Source organism: Camellia sinensis, chromosome 12, assembly GCF_055761805.1.
Source record: "Camellia sinensis isolate YWXY chromosome 12, ASM5576180v1, whole genome shotgun sequence".
Classification (NCBI taxonomy): Eukaryota; Viridiplantae; Streptophyta; class Magnoliopsida; order Ericales; family Theaceae; genus Camellia; species Camellia sinensis.
Window position 1 is genome coordinate 106,242,815 of NC_138972.1, and position 15,824 is coordinate 106,258,638.

The 15,824-nt window shown below is 35.8% G+C and overlaps 2 protein-coding genes across 2 annotated transcripts; both read left to right on the forward strand.

Moving 5' to 3' along the window:
• The first annotated feature begins 2,558 nt into the window (after nucleotides 1-2,558).
• LOC114282905 (auxin-induced protein 22D) lies at nucleotides 2,559-4,300 on the forward strand. Its single transcript, XM_028225676.2, has 3 exons — nucleotides 2,559-3,179; nucleotides 3,290-3,492; nucleotides 3,870-4,300. The coding sequence occupies exons 1-3, from the start codon at nucleotides 2,995-2,997 to the stop codon at nucleotides 4,019-4,021; spliced, it is 540 nt and encodes a 179-aa protein (XP_028081477.2). The 5' UTR covers nucleotides 2,559-2,994; the 3' UTR covers nucleotides 4,022-4,300.
• A 6,769-nt stretch (nucleotides 4,301-11,069) lies between these two features.
• LOC145803793 (uncharacterized) lies at nucleotides 11,070-14,780 on the forward strand. The gene is made up of 4 exons (XM_082897142.1): nucleotides 11,070-11,656; nucleotides 13,694-13,900; nucleotides 14,063-14,162; nucleotides 14,244-14,780. Exons 1-4 carry the CDS (start codon nucleotides 11,070-11,072, stop codon nucleotides 14,778-14,780), a joined length of 1,431 nt encoding a protein of 476 aa, XP_082753268.1.
• Nucleotides 14,781-15,824: the final 1,044 nt, after the last annotated feature.

Genomic DNA, 15,824 nt, shown 5'->3' on the forward strand with positions numbered 1-15,824 from the left:
AAAAATTCTATTTATATATAAAAAATTTTACAAAAAAAATCATAAATATGTTGTGATACTGATATTGTAAATATAAATCATGTTTATGGGTGTTTTGTTTTACAGTGAAATGTCACCATTAAACTATATCATTGTGTTTAAAAATTTTATATAAAGTTTACATTTATATATTATCACGCAATAAAAATATATTCAGATTGAATTTAGTGATTGAAAGTTGTACAATATAATCATGACGATAAGAATAAGAAATTGTAGGAAAAAAATAAAATAAATTTAAAAAAAAAATTAGGACATGACATTAGTAATTCAGGAAAAATTACCAATAGATCCTATTTTATTACCTATTAAGTCCTATTGATTTATCAGTCTCTTTGTTTTTATGAATAAATTTATCAATTTCTTATTTTTATAGTAATAAATTTATTAATTAAGATCTATAGATAAATAAATCTAATTAATAAGAGTGATTGATAAGTGTTCCTAGAAAATAATTTATAATGAGATTATAAATTTGAAAAGGAAAATGATTTTCCCCCCGAATTTTGTCCCCCCGAATCCCCCGACGACATTGTTTTGGGCAATTTCTTTTTTTTTTTTTTCTCCTTATGCAGTCTGAAAGTCTGAAACAGAGAGATAGAAAGAGAAAGAGGGAGGGAAGAGAGAAGAAGAGAGGAGAAGAGAAAGAGGAGGGGAAGAGGGAATGGAGAGAGAGAGAGAGGGTTCATCTGCTTTCGCCGATCGATCGTCCGGCCGATTGTCACAGCTCGTCGTCGCAGCTCGTCAACCGATCGTTGCAGCTCGTCACAGCCCCACATCCGCCCACCGTTGCTTCCGCCTGCCGTCGCCTTTGCCTCTGCCTCTTTCTTCTTCTTCTTTCTGTCTTCTTCTTCTTCTTTTTTGATTGAAAAAAAAAATCAAAATAACAAAATGATGTCATCTTGAATTTGAAGAATTCGAAGAAAGAACGTAGCATAATTGTTTTTAAAAGGAGAACGTAATATTTTAAATATAAAAGATGAATCAGTGTTAAAGTGATATCTCAAGTTGTCAGTGGAATTTATCCCTAAATTTATCGTGAATATGAGCTGGTAGATCATCATGCCCACATAGGCGTATAGACATGACATTCCCATGAACCAATCAATTGGCAGATTGGGTCCCACTCCCAACTCAAAACCCACATGGCCATCCGACATGATGTCGGGACCCACTCACGTGTACCTGCCTTCATGATCCAACGCTCCTCAATTCATTCTCATCCTGGACCGTCGATTCCCCCGGGCCACACGGTCTTCATTACGAGCGGTTGTTGATTGTCCCCTCCTTTGTCCCCTCCTTTGTCCCCTCACCACATCACAGCCTGACCCAAACCTGTTGCCCATGTGACCGACACCATAGCTGTCTATGTCCCGCCTCCACGATTTCACTGCCACGCTCCTCCCTCACTCCTTCGCCACTTGTCAGCTAATCACTTGGTGTGTGCATTCAATTTAGATAGAAACTAGGTTTAAACCACTATTTACAGCCTTCGCATTATTTTTTTTTTACTTTTTGATTGTTTAGTTATTTAAATTTATGGTTAAAAATTTTGTATGAAATAAATTTTTATTCTTTTTTAATTTTTGTAAAAAAAAAAATTATTATGATTTGAATTTGATATTTTTTAAATTTAGACTAAAAAATTTATTTTACTTTTTATAACTATTTTAGTCCTAACCCGCCCCAACCCATCATTTTAATGCTTTTGGAATAAGTTAAATCATAAAATTTTAAAATTAAATTTGTAAAAGCATCTCCAGTAGTATATATATTTTTTTTAAATCAAATTTGAACAAAAGTTCTATTTTATATCAAGTGTTTTAATAAAAGTTTTCAAAGTTTTATCAAAACATCAATTGACCAGACGGTCGACCAGGCAGATGTTCGGTCGATTAACCAGCCAGTATAATTTTTTAACAAGTTTTTGCAAAGAGTTGGTCATCCGGGGTTAAAAATCCAACGACTATGAATAATAATTTGATGAAAAACACATTCATTCTCAATATAATGAAAATTTTGAAAAATTCTGGATTCGATGAAAGATTTGGGGGGTGTTTTGAAGTAGGAAAAAGTGAGGTTTTTCATCAAATTTAAATTTGATAAAACATTTGGTATTGGGTTAGAGATAGCCTAAGACATATTTGGGTTCGATTGCAAAATTTTTAATAAATTATCAACATTCATAATATCATCACAAAATATTACTCACACTCTATTAAAAATTTAACAATGAGTCATTATTTTTCAAACAATAATTGTTTAAATATTTTTTAGTCTTTTTTCGTCAATCAATAAAAAAATTGTTACAAATAGAAGAAATATTATATCAAACAGATTATTAACCTAACAATAGTTAAAAGTTAATAATTTACAAATCCAAGCTCAAGTCCAAAATTCGAATTATTCGAGCAAACTTAAATTCAAACTACACAATCATTAAACCAAAAATCATGATTAGATGATTGTTCACGCAACCACTATCACTATAAAAGAAAACTTTTGTGTAAAATACACATAATACTAATCAGGTAATTATGTATTCCTAGTAAATAACAAATATTATATATATATATATATATATGTATTTAAACCATCCGATTTCATTTCGAACTAGTAAACGAATACAGTCTACTTATTTTAAGAATAAAAAAGAATCTATAGATTGAAAAAATCAAATCGTCAGTACAATTATAAATTTACAGTTTTTTTATAGTCAATCGTAAATTAAATTATCAATAAATCAATGATCATTCAAATAGCGCGTGGGAGAGAAGCGTGTGGGGTTAGCATTTGGCATGTATGAAACTCATGCACGGAGACAATGCGCTATAAAACTCTTCCGTCTCATAACCTTCTTCACAACACCCCCACTCAAATTTACAGCTCTCAATTGTGCCGGAAAATCGACGAACTCGCCGGAAATAAAGTTTTGTTAACAGATCTAGTAAAAAAATGGAAAGTCCGATGTGTTACGAGTCAGATCATCTGAATCTGAAGGCAACCGAGCTAAGATTAGGGTTACCTGGAACAGATGAGCCACAGAAACAATCGTCTCAGATTGTTCGGAGCAACAAACGAGGCTCGTCGGAGATCGATGATACTGAAAATGGAGACCGAGATCGTGCCCCTCCGAGCAAGTAAGTTTTCGATCGATTCAGTGTATATATGTAATGTATATATAATTGATTAATGGTATGTTATTATATGATGATTTTGTATTGATGAATTGTGAATGATGAAATTGCAGAGCACAAGTAGTAGGATGGCCACCGGTGCGATCTTACCGGAAAAATTGTTTCCAAGCGAAGAAAACTGAGGCGGATGGTTGTGGAATGTATGTGAAAGTGAGCATGGATGGAGCTCCTTATCTCAGAAAGATTGATCTCAAGGTTTACCAGACCTACCCTGAGCTACTCAAGGCCTTGGAATTCATGTTCAAGTGCACTATTGGTAACAACTTACTACCTCAATAAATACTCTCTTTCTTTCTTTTTTTTTTAGTAACAATGGTATCAAGGTTTTGTCTCGATTCTTGATACATATTGATATTAATGATACGATCATATAAGTCGGTTGATATAAGTTAATATTATCAGTATTGAAAATTTAGAACCCATATCCAATAATTTCGATATTTACCCGCTGATATGCCTCGTCAATATTAAAACCCTACTCCTATTTGACACATATGCCTTGTAATGGCTCTAATGCGAAGGAAAATGAAAATAGAATGAAACATAAGTTAATTTTTTTTATTATTATTTCTTTGTTCTTTTGCTTTTTGGAAATCTCTCATCAAATTAATCTATTGTTTTTGGGTTGTGAAGGGTACAATGGATCTGAATATGCACCAACATATGAAGACAAAGATGGTGATTGGATGCTGGTTGGAGATGTCCCATGGGAGATGTTCATCACCTCTTGCAAAAGGATGAGAATCATGAGAGCATCAGAAGCTAAAGGCTTGGGATGTCTATAGAAAGAAAAGGAAACCCACAAAAAGCGCAACTACACACCTACTTTGAACTTTGGTGTCTCAAAGAAAACCCTTCTGCTTGGGTTCGCCATGATGTTTGTTTGGTAACCGAGAAGTTACAAGAAAAGGCACATAGTTAGGTCAGATCACACAAATATAGTACTAATATTTTATGGCTGGTTTTAAGCCTTTTGTGATTTTTAGTTTTGTAATAACAAACCCATCAAACTGATCCATTTGTAAAAAAGAAAAAAAATAATAATGTCTACATTTTTCCCCCAAGACTTCGCCATGTAATAATTTATATATATATAGATAGATAGATAGATATAGAGGATTGTATATAAATTAAATTTTGTCTTATTTTTTCCCAGAATGTTTTGCTTGCCTTCTTTTCTAATACATCTCAAGGTTGTGTTTGAAGTTTAAATTTAGAAGAAAAAAATTTTAAGTAAAAAATGAACCAGATCCAAACGCAAACCTTCCTGGTACAAGTTCATCTCAGCCAATTAATTGGGTGGCATGCATATCACAAGAACAACCAATCGTGCGGATTAAACAGAGAAAATTTTGTTAAGAATTTGTTAGATCTTGAATTTGTGAAAGACATTAATTGGGTGGCATGCATATCACAAGAACAACCAACCGTACGGATTAAACAGATAAAATTTTGTTAAGAATTTGTTAGATCTTGAATTTGTGAAAGAAAAAAAATGAAAAGGCAAAGTTCGAAGAAGTAAAAAAGTTTTTTCTTTCTCCCCTTTTTTGATGGGGTCAAGAAAATAAGAATAAAATATAGGGAGAATTGCAGATAAATGAAAAGATGAAGTCACAAATTGAAACAGCAGTGAACTGATTCAAAACAAATTACAATAACATGAAAAGTATAAAATAAAATAAAAAATTACAATGGGATGAAAATTGTACATCTTTTAACTTTTGCTTTTCTCTCTCTCTCTCTTCCTTCTGTGGAGAACACCAAACCATCACTTCCTTCCTCTCATTCTGCCACCATTATCCATGACCACTTCCATCATTGCCCACTACCTTCAACAAGAAAAGGGGTCATAATAACCCCATTGCTAGCCACAGTGCCTTTCCTCCTTGCAACCCCAGCTTCGCTCCTCTTCCTCATAGTGTTGATGGCATACCATGACAAATTGGTCTAGGTCTCTCTCTCTCTCTCATGGTTTAGTTTGAAACAACAATAATGGTGTTTTGGGCGATGGTGGACTTGCGAGATGGTGGCATGCTGGAGTTCGTAATGATGGTAGTTGTGGAGTTGGTTTAGGTTGTGAATGATGGGCACAAGGGGAGCAGAAAGGGGCTGGGGATGTTGATTGGGAAAGGAATGGTTGGTAGGTGAAAGTTTTGGTGGTAGTGGTTGTGGTTGTGTGCTAAACGGAGTGAAGGGGTAAATAAGAGTCGACGAAAGGAGTCTAGGGTTGTTAGTTGGGCAAACAAGAACAGGCAGGGAGTGAGGGTTTTGGTGGCAGTCAACAGCAGTGTCAATCATGGTGGTTCTATTAGGTGTTGGTGGGTGATGATGGTTCTGGAGGGACGTGTGATGGTAGTTTTGCGAGGGAGGGGTTTATTTGAGCATTGACAGTAGCGGCGACGATGGGGATGACAGTAGACGGTAACGACGGTAAGGGAATATTAGATGAGGGCATTGTTCTAAAAACCAGCCTATGCACTACGTACTGGCCAGTTCTTATCCGAAAAATGGAGTACCACAACGGATACAGGCTAATATAACGCTGATATCGAAAATCACAGGAAAATTAGTCAAGTCCCGATACGTAGCGGCTTATTACCATTACACAAGTCGCGACGAGCCGATACTCACCAGTTCAGACTAGTACAAGAAAGAAAAATCTGAAAAACCTGTTAAATGATTTTTAAAATTTCACTGCCACGACACCTAATTCCCAATACGTACTGACCAATACTACTGATACCAATACTCTGCGATCGATACCGTTACATTTCCCGATACAGTGATTTAGAACCATGGATGGGGGTTTAGTGATGGTGGGGAACTATATAATGTGGTAGGTGGTGACAACCAACCAACCAACCATCCAAGTTGCAAAGGAAAGAGAAAGGTTGAAGGAGAATGGGAGAGAAAGGGTCATTTTTGTCTTTTTGGTAAACGATTTTATGTATTTCTAATTAGTTTTGAACATTTGATGTATGTAGTAATTATGGAAAACTTTCAACTGACTTGGGGTTACTCTTTGTCCTTTTCTTTTTATTTATTTATTTTTTTTATTTTTGTAATTTACCCTAAAATGAATAATCACTACAGGAAAAAAGGGATATGACGACGTTTTGTTTATGACATTTATAAAAACGCCGCTATTTTGCAATTAAAACAACGTTTCTAAAACGCTGTATTAGATTTCTTTTAAACATCATCTCCGCATGTTAACTGACTAACGCCGTTACTCACATCCTAAAGCCCTAAAACTGCGATTTCTCTCTCTCTCCCTCTCTCTCTCTCTCTCTCTATATCGAGCTCGAATTCATTCCAAGCAAAATTTATTTGCAATTTGCGATAGTGCTGTAGTACTTAAATTCGTTCTGAACAAAGTTGATTTGTGATTTGCAATTTGCGACTTCTCTCTATTTCTCGCTCCAGATTTGCGATTTGCTGTTGATTGTCGAAGATTTGAAGATTTAGAGATTTGAATATGAGCAATTAAAGTTCTCAATCTACTCCTTCAGATTTGTTCTCAGTCTACTCTCTCACTCGATTTCAGATCTGGCGATGATTTGAAGGCCACCACTTGGATTGTAGATTTTGAAGTTTGGTTCTCGATTTTATGAGTTTCAATTCGTTTAGCTGTTTCTTTTTCTTTTTATTTATTTATTTATTTTTTTTTTGGTTGAAGAGTGTATACATTCATACCCATATCTTACATCTCTATAACAAATATCTCTGATGGATAAACATGAGTTGAGGTTGACTACTTTGATTCGTTTTATAACACATATCTCTGGTCAATGATTTTATGAAGATGGCTCCATGCATTTAAACTAGATAATTTTGTTAAACGTGTTGTTTCTTTTGCTTTGTATGGGTCCCCTGTTTAGTCTATGACCATTCGTTGTTCCTCAGATTACTGATTAACCTTTATGCTCAAGTTCTCCTTCAAATGTTGACTCTAATTCCCATTTTCATTGTCTTGATGTAGCATATTTGTGCCTCATTAAGAGAATTGAGATATCTCTGGTATTGTTTAGACTAAGATAATGGCATGAGGCGTTTGGATCTAATCCAGACCTGAATTGTGAACCCTGTACTCGACACCTTCAACTTAAATCTTCAGGTATGAAATTTTGGGACCTTGAATTGCTTCCGAAGATTGCTATAAAATGAAAATTGTAATGCCCTGATTATGGATAGAAAACTTATTAATTTCATATAGTCACTTGTGTGTTTACGTATATTATTGCTTAGCAGCATATTGTCATGTTTTATTTTATGGTAAATCTCCATGGGTATTTTCTTGCATAGAAGGTATGGATTGCATTGAAAAGAGCCATCTACCAAAGCTTTTTCAAAGGTTGTGATGTTCAAGAACAGTGTTTGTGGTTGCTTCATGAAGTTTGTGACATCTATCAAAGCATTCCATTTATACACCAAACACATTGAATGAAATTTGTTTTCTTTTACTATCTATAAAGGTGTATACCTGTCATCTCAGAATAGTTCAATGTTAAATATTTTTATCCGATTTTCTCTGCACAAGTTCAAAATAACCAGATTATGAGTGGTTTCTATTGTTTCTGATCAATTGATATTTGAGGTTCCTTTAGGAAACTAAGTATACTCAACTCTACTTAACTTGGTTCCTTTAGGAAAATTGAAATTGATCTTGAGGATCAAATATTTTCTTCTCTGACACTTTAAGATCTTCTGGAAACACTGCCCGAGAAACCCCAAATTTAAGTGATCGACCAACAGACTTAAGTCCCTCAAATCCTTTTCTCATTTTCGATGCCTTTTGCGTGTTAAATCCCCGATGCCAAATCCACATTTGTTCATTCCAATTAACGCAGAAGGAGAAGATAATCTATAGTCCAAGTCATCCAACCTAAAAACAAAACCAATATATTAGATGCCATTTCCTGAAGCACTCAAAAAGGAACATATGCAATTAGGAATCAATAGTCCTTGATGTTTTCATCAATAGCAAGAGAGGAAATGAAAATTTTCACATAAAAATATGTAAATTGTCGAGCCTCTATCAAATATGCATTTACTAGCATTTTAATGGTTGTGAATGGTGAGACACCATTACAATTAATGGTAAGTGAAACAAATGAGCAAAATAGCAAGTCCATGTGAGCATCCATTCATATCCTCTGCCCAAAACCAACATATTTTCCAAACTATTATATCTATCTACCACATCGTATACTATGCCACCCCACCAAATAGCGTTGGGGACTTTAAGAGATCTTTATACTATATGAAGAGTATTTTTCCATGATCATAATAAACTTAAAGAGTTGGAGAATAAACTTAAATAGTTGGAGAGAGCTGACCCTTGCTAGAGGTTCTTTTGAATTTTGTAGGCACCATGGAGTGTGAAGGTTCATAAGGAATAGTTTTGTTTTTTGATACATATAATGACCCTTGGGAAAAAGATTTTAGATAAGAAGCAATAGGACCATATATTAGAGAAAAGGCAAAAGATTTGAATTTTCTCCTTTTTCCTTAATTATTGATCTTTAGCACCCATACTTCCTCTTTATGAGTGGTGAGACCTATTTAGATAACTCAATGCAATTCTAAAACTGCATAACTTAGATAAATGAAAACCGTGGAAGCATTTCATGTTTGAACTCAGAATCCTTATCCTTCTTGAATAATTAACTACTTAAGAGAAGCTACAAGAAGTCAATGAAACACATATAAATTTGGCCCAAGGAACGAAATACAAATGCAATTTTGAATCTAGAGGCCTTGTGTAAAAAATCGCTCACTAGAAAATCAAATAAAAGAATAACAAATGACGTGCTTTAAGATTTTGAAAATTGATTAATAGTAATTGTGATATTTTCTTGTGTTTGTGCATATACAATTTATAATAGATCACAATAGAATGACATAACAGTAGTCAACACTATTAATTGATGCCAAGCATGTGTAACATTATGATTTTGAATTTCTAATGTTTATCATAATTTTTTGTTAAGTAATTAGAAATCTACCCTCGTCTACACAAAAATGCTGTTATAAAAATGAAATAGAACACTACTAAGATATATTGGTGTGCGTGGGTGTTCATGTAGTAGTGAGAACTTGTTGCTTAATTGTGAGTACAAGAACAAACTAAATGAAGCATACCTAATATCTAGTACTTGCCATTGTAATGTGCTATCAACTACAATCATGGAATTTTTTACTTTGTGATCAATTAGGATAATCTGGTTGTTCTTGTAGAATCTTCATTAGAGATACCTAGTCATTTTTTATGAATCTCTATATCATAACCTATCAAAAGCATTGTAGAAACTTTTAGTTTCTTCATTAATATGCTTCATACTAGAAATACTTCTAGTATGCTTGATAGTTTTAATTCAAGTTGTACCACCAGGATGCAATAATCATGACAGCTGTTAATTTAGCAAGTAATTATCCATGCATACATAAATAGCCTTCGACCCGTCCAAGAATCTTCATTAGAGATACCTAGTCATCTTTGATGAAGCTCTTCTTGGATTGTCCAATTGGGACAGTTCAGGAGCACAAGTCTATGTTGTAATTAGTAGTTCTACCGCTTAAATGTAGTCCATCTCGTAGAGATTTCGTGTAGTAGCTCCTCATATTCTCTGAGTGCATACTAGACAAGGTGTAGTAGTACACCTAGTCTGTGTCGTGTACTTGGAGAATCATAGGGAGATGCTGCCGAAATTTTGTTAGAGATGGATAGAGCGGTATGAGCTACTTTTTACAATATAGATTGTGCATTCCTAAATGGGAATGTAAGATGAACCAACCTATTAGAGAAGAGTTAGAAGTGAATGATGTCATGTCACATGCATTATAATGTACTTCATTGAGGTTAAGAATAATTAAAATGAAATGATAATTTTGAACTTTGTTGATTTGGAAGTAACATTTGTAGTGTAAGACAAAGTCAGATGGATAAAAATTGGATAAATCAGCATAGGTTGCATAATATATAGAAGGGGTTAAGGAATTTGTTAAACTTGCATGCCAAAATAATCCTCTATCAAATGAAGTCACATGTCCATGTAAACGGTGTCGGAATGTCAAACTAGTAAAGAAAGACCTTTTGGGGGGAACATTTAATAGTCAACGGGTTTCTTCCAAGCTACACCAGATGGATTTTTCACGGGGGAAGATTTACCGACGTCTGTGCTATTGAATGAGAATGTCAGTGATTCGAATGATGGCGATGAAGTCAATGAAATGATATATGAGGGGTTCGGACTTCCTCCACCAAGCTTGGTTCATCTTGCTAGTAATGAGACAGGAAGTTCTAATATCAAACTAGGCCTGGATAAGAAAACTGAAAGATTTTTCAGTTTATTGAAGGAGACCGAAAGAGAGTTGTATCCAGAGAGTCACAAGTTTTCAACGCTCTCATTTGTTGTTCGATTATTGCATATCAAGTGCCTTAGTGGATGGAGCGACAAGTCTTTCATGATGTTGCTTAAACTTTTGAAGGATGCATTCCCAAAAGGTGAAACTTTGCCAAAGTCGTTCTATGCAACGAGGGCACCCCTTAGGGAATTGGGCCTCGATTATCACAAAGTACATGTATGCCCAAGAGATTGCTCACTGTATTGGAAGGAGACAGCTAGTAGGGATGATTGCATAATGTGTCAGACGCCTAGATACAAACTGTTTAAGGGTAAGAAGAATGATTATAAAAAAAAGCAATAAAGAATTCCCCAGAAGATTGTGAGATACTTTTCTTTGATTCCAATGCTTCAAAGATTGTTCATGTCATCCAAAACTATTTCAGGAATGAGATGGCCTGCAGAGGGTTGAATTGATGACGGCAAAATGAGACATCCTGCTGACTCTCATGTCTGGAAAAATTTTAAGACTTTGTATCCCAAGTTTGCGAGTGAGCCTCGCAATGTCAGACTAGGTTTAGTAGTGGATGGATTTAATCCATTCAAGGCAATGAATGTTACTCACAGCAGTTGGCCAGTTATTATGATGCCTTATAATTTGCCAACGTGGTTGTGCATGAAACAACCTCATATGATGATAATATTGCTCATTGATGGTCCTTCTTCACCTAGCAATAACATTGATGTCTACTTGCACCTGTTAGTGGATGAACTGAATGAATTGTGGGAAAATGGTGTTAAGACGTACGATGTAGAAACTAATCAAATATTCCAATTGCAAGCGGTCTTACTGTGGACAATAAATGATTTTCCTGCATATGCAATGTCTGGATGGAGTATGAAAAGTGCCTTAGCTTATCTTTGTTATAATATACGTACTCGACATCGTTATTTGAAGAATGGAATGAAAATTTGTTACATGGGGCATTACCGCTGGTTAAATGCGAGTCACAAATTTCGAAAAGATAGTGCGTCTTTTGATAGAACTTCTGAATTTGAACCATGTCCAACTCGGTTATCGGGTAGGAATGGCAACGGGGCGGGGCGGGGCCGGGGATCACCCTCCCCGTCCCCGATCCCCGATGGTAGAAAATTCCCCGTCCCCGGTCCCGATCCCCGACGGGGAGCCTATCACCACCCCCGTCCCCGTCCCCAATGGGGATCGGGTTTCCCCGACCCCGATAATTCCCCGGCTAAAATTAAAAAAAAAAAAAAATCAGTCCATACAGATCTAAGCTGTGAAATCAGTCCATAAAAATAAAAAATAAAAATCAGTCCTTCAAAATAATCCATGAAATCAGTCCATATATTCACACACTCATCAACAACAACAACATCATCAACAGATTTGTGAGAGCATAAAAAAAATCAGTCCATACAGATCTGAGCTGTGAAATCAATCCATAAAAATAAAAAATAAAAATCAGTCCATAAAAAATCAATCCATAAAAATAAAAAATAAAAACTCTAATACATGATTTTCTTCAACTTCATCTTCATCAGATCTGGGTCGGGGAAACACGACAGAAGCAACGACAGAAGCAACGGCATGGAGGACGACGGCGATCGGAGGGAGGCACAGAATCGGCGTAAGGCAGATCGGAGGGAGGGAGAGAGATCGGCGTGAGATCGGAGGGAGGGAGGGAGAGAGATCGGCGTGAGGCAGATCGCGGGAGGCAGTGATGGACATCGGGGAGAGGCAGTGAGGTCTCGGAAGGAGGGAGATCGGCGTGAGGGAGTGATGGAGGAGATCGGATGGAGGAGATCGGAGTGATGGAGGAGATCGGATGGAGGGAGGGAGGGAGATGAGAGGGAGGGACATCGGATGAGGGAGGGGAAGGTTTGAGAGAGAGATAGAGAGAGTGACTAAACTGAGTGTATTAGGAAACTCAGTGTATTAGGAAACATATATGTAACTGTACACATATATTATATATATAAACGGGGGTATATTAGTAATTTCATGTCGGGGAACCGGGGCGGGGATCGGGATCGGGGATCGGGGCCGGGGGCGGGCCAGGGCGGGGCTTGAACACTGATCACCGTCCCCGGCCCCGAACAGATCGGGGATTGATTTTCAAATACCGTCCCCTCCCCGTCGGGGGTATTTTTCGGGGAAAAACCGTTAAAATCGGAGTCGGGGTCGGGGATCCCCGTCGGGCCGGTTTCAAATTGCCATCCCTATTATCGGGGGCTAATGTGTTACGACAACTAGGACCTAAGCATCAACTAACTAACAGATAAAAAAAAACTAGGAAAGGAAAGGAAAAAGAGGACAACGAGGAGGATCAAAATTGGAGGAAGAGAAGTATTTTCTTTGAGCTTCCATATTGGGAGCATAATTTGATTCGCCACAATTTTGATGTAATGCACATTGAGAAGAACGTGTGTGATAATGTATTATGGACGATATTAAATGTTGATTGGAAATGAAAGGATAATTTAAATACACACCTTGACTTGCAAGATATGGGAATTCCAAAGGCATTACATCCTAAAAAGGGGTTGGGAACAGGTATTTTTTGCCGCCTGCATGTTTCGCTATGAACAATAGAGAGAGAGGTTTGTTTTGTACACTCCTGAAGAATATCAAAGTTCGAGATGAGTACGCATCCAATATTTCTCGTCGTGTTAACCTCAAACAACATAGCATATCTGGACTGAAAAGTCATGACAACCATATATTGATGCAACAAATACTTTCAATAGCAGTGGGAAATTTGTTACCGAAGAAAGTTGTTAAACCATTTGTTAAGTTAAGCAATTTCTTCAGGCAGTTGTGCTCCAAAACTCTAGAGCCAGATGGGTTAGATCGTCTTCAATCCAAAATTGCTTTTACACTTTGCCATCTTAAGAGTATTTTCCCTCTATCATTTTTCGATATAATGAAGCACTTGCCTATTCACCTAGTAGAGGAGGCCAAGATTGCCGGTCCAGTTTAATATCGCTGGATATACTTTATAGAAAGGTGTGCAATTCTACTCTAATTTACAGTTGTATTAATTTGTTTGTTTATAATTGAAAGTCATATGTGGATTTGTTTGTTTATAGGCATCTTATGACACTTAAGTCATATATGCGTAATCGAAGTCATCCAGAAGGTTCAATTGCAAAGGGATACTTAGTTGAAGAGTGTATGGCATGTTGCTCAAGGTACCTGGATGATGTCGAGTCAAAATTGAATCGACCAATAAGGAATTACGATGTTAGCGACAATCCTAGGATATTACTGGGTCATGCTTTAGGAAAAGAAAAAGGGTTTGCGCTTGATAACACATCATAGATACAAGCTCATCGGTATGTGTTATTTAACACTGCTGCAGTTGTCTTATATCGAGAGTAAGACACAATCTTTGTTCCAAAATTTTATTGATACCATTAATAAGTATCTTGCATTTTGTAAGTACTTTAAATGTATAGAGAGTATCGTGATTTTATTAAGCAGTCACATCATCGTCTCAAAGATTTTGATGTAGATCGCCGTCACAATGATGAGTTTCCCAGATGGTTTAATTCTCATGTAAGTACTAATAACTTACATGTTTCTAATTCTCAATTCTCTGTTAGTTAATGTTTAATTTTATTACCTTTTTAAAAATAGGTTGAAGAGCTTCTAGCTATTGAAAATGCTATGTTGTCAAATGAGATTAAAACTTTAGCATTGGAACCTAGTAAAAAGGCCACAAGATTCAGTGGTTATATAACTAATGGTACTAGGTATCATACGAGGAGTCGTGAGTGGAGAAGAAAAACTCAAAATAGTGGGGTTATGGTGAAAGCAAAGACTTGTAGCTATACAAGTACCAGAAACATGAATCCTGTGGAGGGTGAAGTAGCATACTATGGATATGTGACAGATATTATTGAATTGTACTGCTCATACGACCGAAGATATGTGCTATTCATGTGCGACTGGATTAACAACAACAAAGGACTGAAGCAACATGGGTTTGGTTTCACACTTGTTAATTTCAATCATTTGTTATATACAAAGAAACAAAATAACGATGAGCCATTCATCCTAACATCTCAGGCACAACAAGTTTTCTATGTTAATGATCCTATTGGAGCTGATTGGGATGTTGTAGTCAAGATGAAACCTAGAGACTTGTATGAGTTGTGGAGAACAACCAATTAATGATGGAGAACATCACAATGAAGTGGAAGGATTTGGCAACCAAGAGTCAGATGCAACTTCGTTTGCTTGTGAAGAGGACATAAACTGGGTTAGGCAAGGTGAAGTTGGAACAACTATTGATAAAACTATTGGACCTCTTGGGATATCGACACAGACACAATCTGAAGATGATGAAGAAATGATATGATATTGTAATTTTGTCTCATATTCATTGTTACATTTGTGCTTTTAGCATGGATATTCATTTTAATGAAACATTTTCTTTTATAATGCGTCATTTGTTTGATTTTCAACATGACTGTCCTTAAGACAACCTTTTATGTCCTTGAGAAGGATCATATCTGTTATATTAAGATTGTGTTTAAAATTTAAATTTGTAGAGAAACTTTTTAATATTTTGGAAAGTCTTAATGTAGTAGATTCTTTTGTGCCAAAAATGGTGTTGAACTGGTTAATTACTTGCAAATTTTTGTTAATCTATTGAAATCTTTCTAAAAACTAATTTTTGGAAAGAGAAATGAAGTTGGGTTTGCATTGGCGATTGAAGTTGTTTTTGTATTCACTATCGTATATATTGTACTTTATATTCATTACTAACCCATAAAATTCGACACGTATGCTTGTGGTCTTCTGTAAACTAGCATGACAGATCAATAATGCTCTAGGCAAAGCAACATTCAACCTCTGCAAATTCTGAGAGTTCTTATAATGGGAGTGCAGATGAGAGTTCTTATAGTAGGAGTTCAAGTAAGAGTTCAGAGGAGAGTACACGCATCACACCTGATCCACCCATGTCATGGTATCCTCCAGGTAGCTTGCCTAGTACATCATCGAGTACTGGTTCAACACATGACACTACTGCTGGTACGAATTATTTTATTCAATTGAATTATTCCATTAAATTTCTCTGTTAATGTTCTTTTTTCTTTTGATGTTTTACATTTCTTTTTTTTAAACTAAGTGATTTTAATCTTTGCTTTCTTGTTTAATTAGTAACTGAATTACATTTAAATCAATAAACAAAAATAAACAATGAAATACCAA